Source organism: Schistocerca americana, chromosome 8 (assembly GCF_021461395.2).
Source record: "Schistocerca americana isolate TAMUIC-IGC-003095 chromosome 8, iqSchAmer2.1, whole genome shotgun sequence".
Lineage (NCBI taxonomy): Eukaryota > Metazoa > Arthropoda > Insecta > Orthoptera > Acrididae > Schistocerca > Schistocerca americana.
In genome coordinates this window covers 449,893,741-449,905,929 of record NC_060126.1, presented here as the reverse complement: position 1 = coordinate 449,905,929, position 12,189 = coordinate 449,893,741, and the positions used below count along the sequence as shown (strand labels likewise).

Sequence of the window (12,189 nt, the reverse complement as noted above, 5' to 3'; positions counted from 1 at the left end):
ACATGTAAAAACCCTATAATATACTTGAAAGCTGAAACGTAACGGTAAGGAAGAAGCACAATTTTACATTCTTATAATCGTTCATTCAGCATCCGTGGAACCAAATTATCATTGCCGTGGTGTAGGCGAGCAGCGTTTGTTTATTTCTGTGAAGTCAGCGTCAGGGTCGATGACGTAACCAGTCGCTGAGACTAGCATTCAAATCGAAGGACTTTTTGCGCTCAGTTAACTCAGATAACATTGCAGATTTCTAGCATGCTGGATTCACTGTAGGACAGCAACTTCTGTTGGCCATTTCGATATAGGAACAGCTAAAGTTACACGGTTCACTTTTTAGTTAATTAATGACTAGTTTCTAGTTACCTGAATCCGTTTTCAAATCATTTACACAAAAAAACAATGTTTTCCGAAACAGCATATGAACAACGTAACCTTGTCCAGATTATACATATACGTGCAACTAAGTCCAGCTTAACTGTGAACGCCGGCCGCTGTGGCCTAACGGTTCTAGGCGCTTCAGTACGGTTCAAATGGTTCAAATGGCTCTGAGCACTATGGGACTTAACATCCATGATCATCAGGCCCCTATAACTTAGAACTACTTAAACCTAACTCACCTAAGGACATCACACACATCCATGCCGGAGGCAGGATTCGAACCTGCGACCGTAGTAGTCACGCGGTTCCAAACTGAAGCTCCCAGAACCGCTCGGCCACACCGGCCGGCCGCTTCAGTCCGGAACCACGCGGCTGCTACAGTCGCAGGTTCGAATCCTGCCTCGGGCATGGATGTGTGTGATGTCCTTAGGTTAGTTAGGTTTAAGTAGTTCTAAGTCTAGGGGACTGACGACCTCAGATGTCAAGTCCCATAGTGCTTAGAGCCATTTGAACCATGAACAGTGACAGGCTTCGCAGACACGATGCACCTGTAAATTATAGTAGTTATATGTTTGTTTTCACACTACTAATGGTTAAACTTGATGGACACTATGTGATCAAAAGTATCCAGACACTCCAAAAACATAAGTTTTTCATATTAGGTTCATTGTGCTGCCACCTACTGCCAGATACTCCATATCAGGGACCTCAGTAGTCATTAGACATCGTGAGAGAGCAGAATGGGGCGCTCCGCGAAACTTATGGACTTCGAACGTGGTCAGATGATTTTGTGTCGCTTGTGTCATAGGTCTTTACGCGTGATTTCCATACTACTAAACATCCCTAGATCCACTGTTTCTGATGTGGTAGTGAAGTGGAAACGTGAAGGGACATATGAAGCGCAAAAGCATACCGGACGACCTCCTCTGTTGACAGACAGAGACCGCCATCAGCTGAAGAGGGTCGTAATATGTATTAGGCCGACATCTACCCAGACCATAACACAGGAGTTCCGAATTGCGTCAGGATCCACTGCAAGTACAATGACAGTTAGACGGTAGGAGTGAAAACTTGGATTTCATGGTCGAGTGGCTGCTCATAAGCCACACATCACGCCGGCAAATGCGAAACGACGCCTCGCTTGGTGTAAGGAGCGTAAACATTGGGCGAATGAACAGTGGAAAAACGTTGTGTGGAGTCACGAATCACGGTACACAAAGTGGCGATCCTATGGCAGGGCTTGGGTATGGTGAATGGTCGGTGAATGTCACCTGCCAGCGTGTGTACTGCCAAGAGTAAAATCCGGAGGCGGTGGTGTTATGGTGTATTCGTGTTTTCCATGGAGGGGGCTTGCACCCCTTGTTGTTTTGCACACCACTATCACAGCACAGGCCTACACTGATGTTTTAAGCACCTTCTTGCTGCCCACTGTTGAAGAGAAATTCGCGGAAGGCGATTGCATCTTTCAACACGATCGAGCACTTGTTCATAATGCACGGCCTGTGGCGGAAGAGTTACACGACAATAAAATCCCTGTAATGGACTGGCCTGCACAGAGTCCTGACCTGAATCCTATAGAACACATTTGGGATGTTTTGGACGCCGACTTCGTGCCAGGCCTCAGAGACCGACATCGACACCACTCCTCAGTGCAGCACTCCGTGAAGAATGGGCTGCCATTCCCGAAGAAACCTTCCAGCACCTGATTGAACGTATGCCTGCGAGAGTGGAAGTTGGTATCAAGACTGAGGACGGACCATCACCATACTGAATTCCAGCATTTCCGTTGAAGGGCGCCATGAACTTGTAAGTCATTATCAGCCAGGTGCCCGGATACTTTTGACCAGATAGTGTATAATATTGACATTGTTTATACGCTATTTTGGAAAATTCTGTTTTGCCTTCTGGGTGATTTGAAAATGGGTTCAGGTAACCCGAAACTAGTCATCAATTGACTAAAAAGTGAATATTGCACCTTTGGCTGTTTCTACATCGAAATTAGGTAACTGTCATGCGCCTTCGCCGAGATGAGGAAATCGCAGCAAAAGCAGCAGACTTCGAAGAGTTCTAATGAAATGAGTTGAAAGAGATTTTGATCAACAAAATCTGTTGCCCATTTCTGCTTCTACGTCTAGATCTACACATTCGAAAACACTGTGAAATCCACAACAGACGGTACTTATCAACTTACCACATGCTAGGGTTACTTCTCGTTCCCATAGGTATTGGAGGATGGGAAGAATGACTGCTTTAATTCCTTTGTGTGCGCTGTTATAGATCTAATTTCATCTTTGCTGTCTGTACCTGAGCGATACGCAGGAAGCTGTATTTGTAGATTCTTTACTGGATACTTTGTAAGTAAACTGCCTTTAAGCGTCCACCAGTTCAGGTTTTTCAGTATTTCAGCTACCATTCGTCTTGTCCTTTGCAGATGTTCAATATCCCTCATTCATCCCTTTTTAGGATGGGATCACACATTTTAGCAATAACTTAAAATAAAATTTTTTTAGTAACGTATCTGAAATCATTGGGAGATGGAGCTGGGAGTGGTATGGTGTTGAGCCAGAAATGAAGCTGTTCTCTAACAATCTATATTTGTCTTCGCGGCCGTCACACAACTATTAACAACTGTCTACTTGCAAAACAGTAGTTAAAAGGGCCACTATAAGGCATTTAATGACGTGAACAATTCGAGTGACGCTTCAAAACATTTAAGGAAAAATTTAAGATTTTATAGATGCCTTTTTTAAGTTCCATAAGCAGTGAGAAAATGAATGTTGACGAAGATGGCAAGTTTCAAAACTATAAATCACAGAAGAGGTGAAAAAAATGCATTTGATTGTTAATGTGGTGTTGAAATAAGGCTACTAGCGTAAGCCTAGCTCGGGCATCGCTCTGTTCCGTCAGATCTAAGACACACACAGAGTAAACATTAAAGCCGCGTAACCACAAATTGTACGCTAGAAGATCTTATAACGTCTTCTCATTCTGTAATCAGACAATCAACGTTTGCAAACTTTGGCACAGTAATCTTGAATTTAAAGATCTAAAATACGCACGGAGTAAACATTAAAGCCATATAACCACAAATTTCATTCAAGTAGACCGTAATACGTCCTTTCAGACTCAAACTAAACAGTTTGCATGTCCGTGTGCATGGTAATCTCGAATTTAAAAAAAAAAGAAAATGTACCAATTTAAAAGGAACCAACAATTCAAAACGATTGACAGTTTTAGCGGACAGGCCTTTAAAATGGAACAACAGTTTCAGTTTGGAATATTATTGCCTTTTACAAGAGGTTTCAAAATCGTTTAGGCATATCAGAATATGGGATCCTGATACGTGTAGAGGGCTAAGACAAATATTGTATGAATTGTGTGTATTAAAATGGGGACCCAGAAACGACGTAGAGGCTTCGTCCCGCCGTAGCCCTCAGTGGTTCACAACCCCACAACAGGCCATAGGAGTCCACCCACCTCACCACCGCTCCACACCGAACCCAGGGTTATTGTGCGGTTCGGCCACCAGTGGACCATTCCCCCCCCCCCCCCCCCCCAACCGCCCCCTCCACCACAAGGAACGTCTCATACCACACGTGTGTAATCCCAAATGTTTGCATGGTAGAGTAATGATGGTGTACGCATTCGTGGAGACAGTGTTTGCGCAGCAACCGCCGACTTAGAGTAACTAAGGTCGAATAAGAGGAACAAGCCCGCATTCGCCGGGGTAGATGGAAAACCGCTTTAAAAACCATCCACAGGTTGGACGGCACACCGGACCTAGACACTAACCCTCCGGGCAGATTCGTGCCCGGGACCGGGACGCCTTACCACTCGGTAAGCAGCGCGTAAGACAAATATGATTGTCACTGATCAAAGTTAGGTACCGTTATACGAGATCATGGGATTCGTGAATGACAACGAGCCCTTTAGCTACATGTGACAAAAGGTGCTCGCCATTTTCTTGGTACGCCTAATTTTGACTATAAGTAAAACCTGACAGCATAGTATCCACACCCAAGGCTGCAGAAATGGCAAAGATGCCGATTACAAAGGCGCAAACCCGCGACCATGAAGGCAGTGGAGAAATCATTCTTCAGATATGGTAGGCATGCTTCCTTAACGCGACGAACTGGACCTCAGTCCTCGGAGAGCCACCCCAGTTACAACGCAGAACGGCAGGCAGACATTGAGGCCACGAGGTTCAATGAGCTCTGCTAAGGGCTACGCTCCCTCTTGAGAGAAGCCGATCAACCTTGTAAGTAGGCTGTTTAGGCTTTTATGTTGGTAACGCCATGTAGCGCTCTGTATGAAAATCACTGACTGTGCTGTGTGCAGTCTGTGGCTGGTTTGCATTGTTGGAATTTGCTATTATAGTGCTGGGCAGTTGGGTGTTAACAGCGCGTAGCGTTGCACAGTTGGAGGTGAGCCGCCAGCAGTGGTGGATGTGGGGAGAGAGAGCGGATAATCTGGACGTGATCAAAGTTAGGTACCGTTATACGCGATCATGGGATTCGCGAATATAATGACTTCTGAACACTATTAAGGCCGGCCGAAGTGGCCGTGCGGTTAAAGGCGCTGCAGTCTGGAACCGCAAGACCGCTACGGTCGCAGGTTCGAATCCTGCCTCGGGCATGGATGTTTGTGATGTCCTTAGGTTAGTTAGGTTTAACTAGTTCTAAGTTCTAGGGGACTAATGACCTCAGCAGTTGAGTCCCATAGTGCTCAGAGCCATTTTTGAACACTATTAAGGTAAATACATTGTTTGTTCTTTATCAAAATCCTTCATTTGCTAACTATGTCTATCAGTAGTTAGTCCCTTCAGTAGTTTGAATCTTTTATTTAGCTGGCAATAGTGGCGCTAGCTGTATTGCAGTAGTTCGATGAATTAAGATTTTTGTGAGGTAAGTGATTTGTGAAAGTTATAAGTTATTGTTAGTCAGGGCCATTCTTTTGTAGGGATTTTTGAAAGTCAGATTGCGTTACGCTAAAAATATTGTGTGTCAGTTTAAGCACAGTCATTTATAATTTTTCTAAGGGAACATTTCAACCTGTGCTAGGATACTACTAGCAGAGAGGTTTAATGAGCGGCAGAAATCGATTCTAACAAATACATGGCTCACTACCAATGACACAAAGTCTTCCACCTGCTTTACCTTCAACTGAGCTTAAGTGATCATTCCATTTCATGTCCCTACAAATTCTCACAGATTGATATTTGTATGAATTGTTCGATTTTAACTTATTCATTTATACTTCAGACATGTGATACTATATTATCACCATTTCTGATGTGCCCAATTTTTAATTTCAGGACATCTATAGCTTTCAGTTTTAAGCTGATTGAATATTTGTGCTGTTCCCTTCACACAGTACATCATAGATCACTGTATCATACACGAAAATGGTGAAGTTACTATTATAATTGCTGGCAGAATCATTAATATGCAACATGAGCAGTAGCGGTCGCAGCACACTTCCCTGGGACACGCCTGAAGTTACTTCTTCATCTGTTGACGGCTCTCCATCTGAGCTAACATACTGCGTCTTCCATGTCAAGATCCACAATGAAGTTAAAATTTTGAAATTAATTCAATGAAGTGTTGGTGAGGCACAGAGTCAAACGCTTTACGGAAGTCATATAAACGCGATAGCTTGGTGTAATTTTTATTCTGTGGTAGAACAGGGCATTAATGAAATGGATGACACAACAATTGGAGAAAACACCAGGTCAATATTGCAATTCTCAAACACTGCGAAGTCAGCTATAGCACATAAACGTCTGAAGTTCATATCACATATCATTTCGAACACAACAGATGTGTCTAAGTACAGATCTGGCCTAAATTTTGGCCCACTTCATTATGTAAACGAGGAAATGGAAATATAGCGATGCAAAAATTAACGGAATTAATAAGAAAGCTGAAACAGATCTGGCGCACTTCTCAGTCAACAAAACTACTGTGGTGCAACCGAGCGAGGTGGCGCAGTGGTTATCACACTGGACTCGCATTCGGGAGGACGACGGTTCGAAACCGCATCCGGCCATATGGATTTTCCGTGATTTCCCTAAAGTGTTTCAGGCAAATGAGGGAATGGTTCCTTGGCACGGTCGACCTCCTTTCCCATCCTTCCATAATCCGATAGGACCGATGATCTCGCTGTTTGGTCCCCTCCCCCAAATCAACCAACCAATCAACTGTGGTGTAAAATGTAACGGAATACATAAGAAATCTGTGATATATTTGATGTAATTTATTCTTGCCATTCCTTTTCCATTCAGTTTCCGCAGTTCATGGATTTCTCGCTCTAGTACAGAAACGACACAGTCGCTCAACTTATTAAAATAAGTAAACACGAGTAATAACGTAGTTTGTGTAAATTGTGCCAACAGCCTTGCCTCCGTGGTAACACCAGTCACATCATCGAAGTTAAGCGTTGTCGAGCTTAGCTAGCACTAAAATGGTTCACCGTCTGGGTCTGTCGAGAGCTGTTGGCAAGCGGGGTGCACTCAGCCCATGTGAGGCAAACTGAGGAGCCACTTGGTTGAGAAGTAACATATCTGGTCTCGTAAACTGACGTCTCCAATGATGTCTATCGGCTGAGGATGACACGGTGGCCGGTCGTTACTGTTGGGCCTTCCGAGGCCTATTCAGACGGTGAGGGAGAGAGTTTTGTGTAAATTGTAGTGGAAAAGAAATGTGAAAGCTATTGGGAAAAAATATTTTCATTTTAGCCTCCTCTTGTTTTATGACGATTCAGTGTTTTCTATTAATCAGAATTTATTGCAACCACAGCTTTTACCACCAATGTCCTTAACTCTATATATTGTGTTACCTATTATATACAATGCCGCCAACAACCACCTTAGTTGACGACACTGCGAGATGCTGAAGTCATAGAATAGTTTTCTGTATTTACTGTCACAATTTTTAATTTGGTTTAAGGCTTCCTAATAAGTTCTGACTGACAGGAACCACTGAACCACAATAATCGCCACCATTATTATCAACATCAACAATTGTATAGAATAAAATCCTTCCCTAGACCCCGTCGGAGGTTCGAGTCCTCCCTCGGGCATGGGTGTGTGTGTTGTCCTCAGCGTAAGTTAGTTTAAATTAGATTAAGTAGTGCGTAAGCGTAGGGACCGATGACCTCAGCAGTTTGGTCCCGTAAGACCTTTCCACAAAATTTCTAATTCCTTCGCTAGACTTTGCCCTCCATTGCGGTCTGCGGTTGTAGGAATCCTAGTTGCTCTTTCTCGTATTTCAATGTCTACCCAGTCAGTCTCTTTCCGACCGCCAAAGGACCTCCTTGGCCCATCTACAATCTACTTGCCTAGCCACAGTATGTCCCGGACCCCAATGCTTCATTTTCATCACGACCGTAATTATGTCTTCCGCTTTAGTCTGTCCTCTGAGGCATTCGTTTGTTTTTGTGTTCCCGTACTGATTCCCAGCATGCAACTCCGTCGGTTGATGAGCAAGACGCAGTTTTTGAACGCCATTCGAATGTAAATTTCATGTTTCATTCCCATAAGCCAAAAATGGAACATACGCTTACTGTAAACTTTCTTTTTCACTAACATCGAAAGTCTGGCTTCAGAATTCCTACTTTGTTGACCAAAAGGACTTCAAGCAATTTTTAATATTCCATTTGTTTCTTTTCCTGTAAATCCAGTCGTCGTCTTCAACAGCACTAACTACAAGTTATAAGTTCCTTCTGTGACTTCTTTTGCAACTTGTACAATTATTTTCGACGTGTTCATTGCACACTATTTTAATTTTGTTTTGAGGATGCGATGATATACAGATGCTTAAAAGTCGTAGTTTGCACACAGAAATATTGTCACATTTTTGAACAACCAGTTTCGGTCAGTAACGGACGATCCTCAGGTATAATGTGACACCATTAATCAGTTGCAGAACAAATCATAGCTATTAACAAGCATCGTGCCGTAAACCAGTATGCAAATTCAACTATAATACTGGGGAGATACACCACACCGTACGTAATGAGGCAAAGTATTGGTCTGTATGTCGCGATATAAATCCGTACTATTAAAAAGTGTGAGGAACTTTGGTTGGATTGACGTGATACACATCACAGAATTTACCGTGAATATCTTACATGGCAACTAATTGCACACGAACTGCTGAAACAAGACCTCGAAATAAACTAGAGCAGATTTGATGAAAAAGAATGGGAAAGCATGGTTGCCCCGTGGACGGGTAGGGTAATCGGCTTCAATGAAAAAGACGAAAATAATTCAGTGTGGGATCTATGTGTAGCGTTCCAACTCCTTCCTTACATCGATAGACATTCCAAGGTTGGGAGGCTTGATGAAGGAACGGTAATATCCTGTAATAAAACTCGTCGTCTGTTTTATGGATGCGTCGTTGAGTTTGAGTGTCCGATACGCTTCTAAGTTTTATGTCTGCATGTAAAACCCACCATTTAAGTTGCAGTTTCACGACTCCTGCGCTCACTCCAAAGTAGACCTGATAACAAACAATGCTTTCAGTTGTCATTCACTGCAAATAGTTAAAAAAAAGACAAAAGGATCATTGGCTGGAATCCCTTGTGGTGTGTACATAAAATTTAATTACTTCTGGTACAGACTACACATTACATATCCCGTTAGGCCTACTGGATGACAGTCGCGTAATCGAGTTGCTGACGACTTAAAATCTTCATCAGAAACTGACCGGATTGTACGTGTTAAGGATCCTGGAAAGAAACGCAAAGGCAAAATATACCTATTCATTAAAAAATTTCTGACATCTCTTTAAAATATACGTTAGCAAATTCGGTGAACTGTTTCTCAGAGCGGAAACCATGAATTTTGTACTGCTTTCTATGTAGAGACTGTATGAACTGAAACAAGTGACAAGTTGTACAGATCAGTAACTCTTAGTGTCTTTGCCATTGCTAGTCTGCTCTTTAGGTCATCCTTGCTCCGTCCGTCATGGGTTATTTTGCTGCCTAGGCAGCAGAATTATTTTAACTCCTCTGCTTCGTAATCATCAGTCCTCATGTTACGTTTCTCGCTGTTGTCATTACTGCTACTGCTCATTACTTTCGTCTTCCTTCGATTTCGTCTCAATCCATATTCTCTACTCATAAGACTGTTCATTACATTCCACAGGTCCAGTAATTCTTCACTGAGGATAGCAATGTACCACACTTGGAAAGCATTCCAGAGCATATATCCATGTGACGTTTTTGCTCCTTATCGTCTCACGGACGTTTCCTGCAGTTTGTCTCTAATTAACAAAATCACCCCGTGTAATGTATAATATACAATATATAACGTAACTGCTTTTTTTCTACAATATACAGGGTGATTCAAAAAGAATACCACAACTTTAGGAATTTAAAACTCTGCAACGACAAAAGGCAGAGCTAAGCACTATCTGTCGGCGAATTAAGGGAGCTATAAAGTTTCATTTAGTTGTACATTTGTTCGCCATTTCAGTCAATAAAGTTTTTGGTCCCTTTTTCTTCGAAGGTGCTACTGTAACTGGACTACAGTATCTGGAGATGTTAGAGAATTGGCTGTTCCCTCAGCTCGAACAATAAGCACAACAATTCATATTTCAGCAGGATGGAGCGCCACCACATTGGCACTTATCTGTCCGTAACTACCTGAACGTCAACTACCCAAGGCGATGGATCGGCCGCCAAGCAGCCTGTGACAGAGCACATCATCACTGGCCTCCAAGAAGCCCTGATCTTACCCCCTGCGATTTTTTCTTATGGGGGTATGTTAAGGATATGGTGTTTCGGCCACCTCTCCCAGCCACCATTGATGATTTGAAACGAGAAATAACAGCAGCTATCCAAACTGTTACGCCTGATATGCTACAGAGAGTGTGGAACGAGTTGGAGTATCGGGTTGATATTGCTCGTGTGTCTGGAGGGGGCCATATTGAACATCTCTGAACTTGTTTTTGAGTGAAAAAAAACCTTTTTAAATACTCTTTGTAATGATGTATAACAGAAGGTTATATTATGTTTCTTTCATTAAATACACATTTTTAAAGTTGTGGTATTCTTTTTGAATCACCCTGTATAATTGCTACAAAAATGGCGAGATGGATTGTAGTTACTCTTTACAGACGTTACTCTGAAGCAACTGACGTGCTTTTATCATCCACTAAGACTACGAAAAGAAAAAATGTCAAGCCTATTGTATTATTAATTGCCTCAGGAGTAGTTTGCTGGGAACTACTTTCTATTCTGAGAAAACCAGAAGGTTGGCAGGTGGGCTTTTATCAGACTACTTACTGCTCGGCCACACATAAAAGCTTTTGTGCGCTCTCCCAGTAGATGTTTAGGTGCAGAGTGTTCCACACTATGAGCATCAGTACACCCACTCATGGCGTTCCGCAAAATCGACCTCAAACGTTTACTTACATTTGTTTTATCAGTTTAGATACTTTACCTGTCTAAATATGTATCAGCTTCCATAATATGTTGCATGAGTTTGTTGCTATAATACAGGGAAAACACGTGCAAGAAAAGAAAGCATAAATAAAAGATTCCTTTGTATAAGTATTCCATTTCTGAGTGTATCGCTCGAAATCTGCAACCTCCTATTCCCGTTCGGTCGTAAAGTCAGCTACAAGTGACAACCGTCAGGCATCCTGCTACATTAGGTCAGAGACATGTCTGACATGTTGAATCTGCAGAGTGCAAATTTCATTCTGGATCTCAGATGTTGCTTTCCTAGCCTGTCTCTCTAGGCAGCTTCGTACTGATAAATCCCAAAACGTTGGGAATAGGAACACGAAATACCTCCAACGTTATTTGTTATATTTGATTGTCAATTTATTTTTAAAACTCATGAACTAAAATTCCACCGTCACCTTCAACAGATTTTTTGGGCTGTGTAAACAAACTGTGATATCCTGGCTCTATTCATATATATATATTTCGATTTTATAAGTAGTAAAGTCGATTCTGGTAGACATACGCTGTGTAACCACTCTCGCATTTCCGTCAGTGTCAGGAAAATATTTCAGTTATTCTTTCCTTCATAATAATTTTAATTAGCATTATTTAAAATATTTAAGTAAAACATTCTAATAAAAGGTACAATCACTAAGAACATGAAGTCATAAGAAAAGAAAGCTGTATATCGCAGTCTGTTTTTGCCTATATATTACTATTCCGATTCCTGTCCTGTGACTGCTTTTATTACTGTTGTAGCGATTGCTAATACTGCACGTTGTATAGAGTGAAGTACTGAAAATATGACAAGGTATTTTAGAAAGTGAACCGATCATTTTACCAACGTATTACCTGAACCAAGTCGTCGTAGTTTTCATCATCGAAAGATCCAATTTTAGAAGCTTGAATTTATTTGAAAAGAGAGAAAGACAGATTCTTTACTGATTAGAACTGAAGATTTATGGTATTTGAGTTAAACGGTATTATCAAGTGAAAACTAAAGGATGAACTAACTGCATTTTAGTGCGAATATTTGCAAAAGTTAACAGTGTCTATATCGACTTTTAAGTGTTAGTGCAAAATTTAAGTACTGTTAGAACTTCTGGTCGGACGTAAACTTTGCGCTAGCTGGAACGTTTTGATAACTTTTTAGTGAATATTTATTGGCTATCTAAAGCACAAAAAATAGGAAAGACAATAAACTTTGCAAACCTATAATTAAAAATCAGAAGCAATAGTGCAGACCAGTTAACTGAGTCGATGCAGACTATTCTGTAGCTGTAATAAACAGTTCATTAGCATCGCACGCAGTGACTATAAACTGTTTCAGTTAAATTTAAACGAGCTGTGTCTTCT

The 12,189-nt window shown here is 41.7% G+C and overlaps 1 protein-coding gene across 1 annotated transcript in view; it reads right to left on the bottom strand.

Moving 5' to 3' along the window:
- LOC124545914 overlaps nt 1-10,761 on the bottom strand; it is a 44,114-nt gene extending 33,353 nt beyond the window's left edge. Inside the window, exon 1 of the mRNA XM_047124874.1 lies at nt 10,758-10,761. Coding sequence (XP_046980830.1) covers nt 10,758-10,761 — 4 coding nt within the window. The remainder of the gene's footprint in view (nt 1-10,757) is intronic.
- Nucleotides 10,762-12,189: the final 1,428 nt, after the last annotated feature.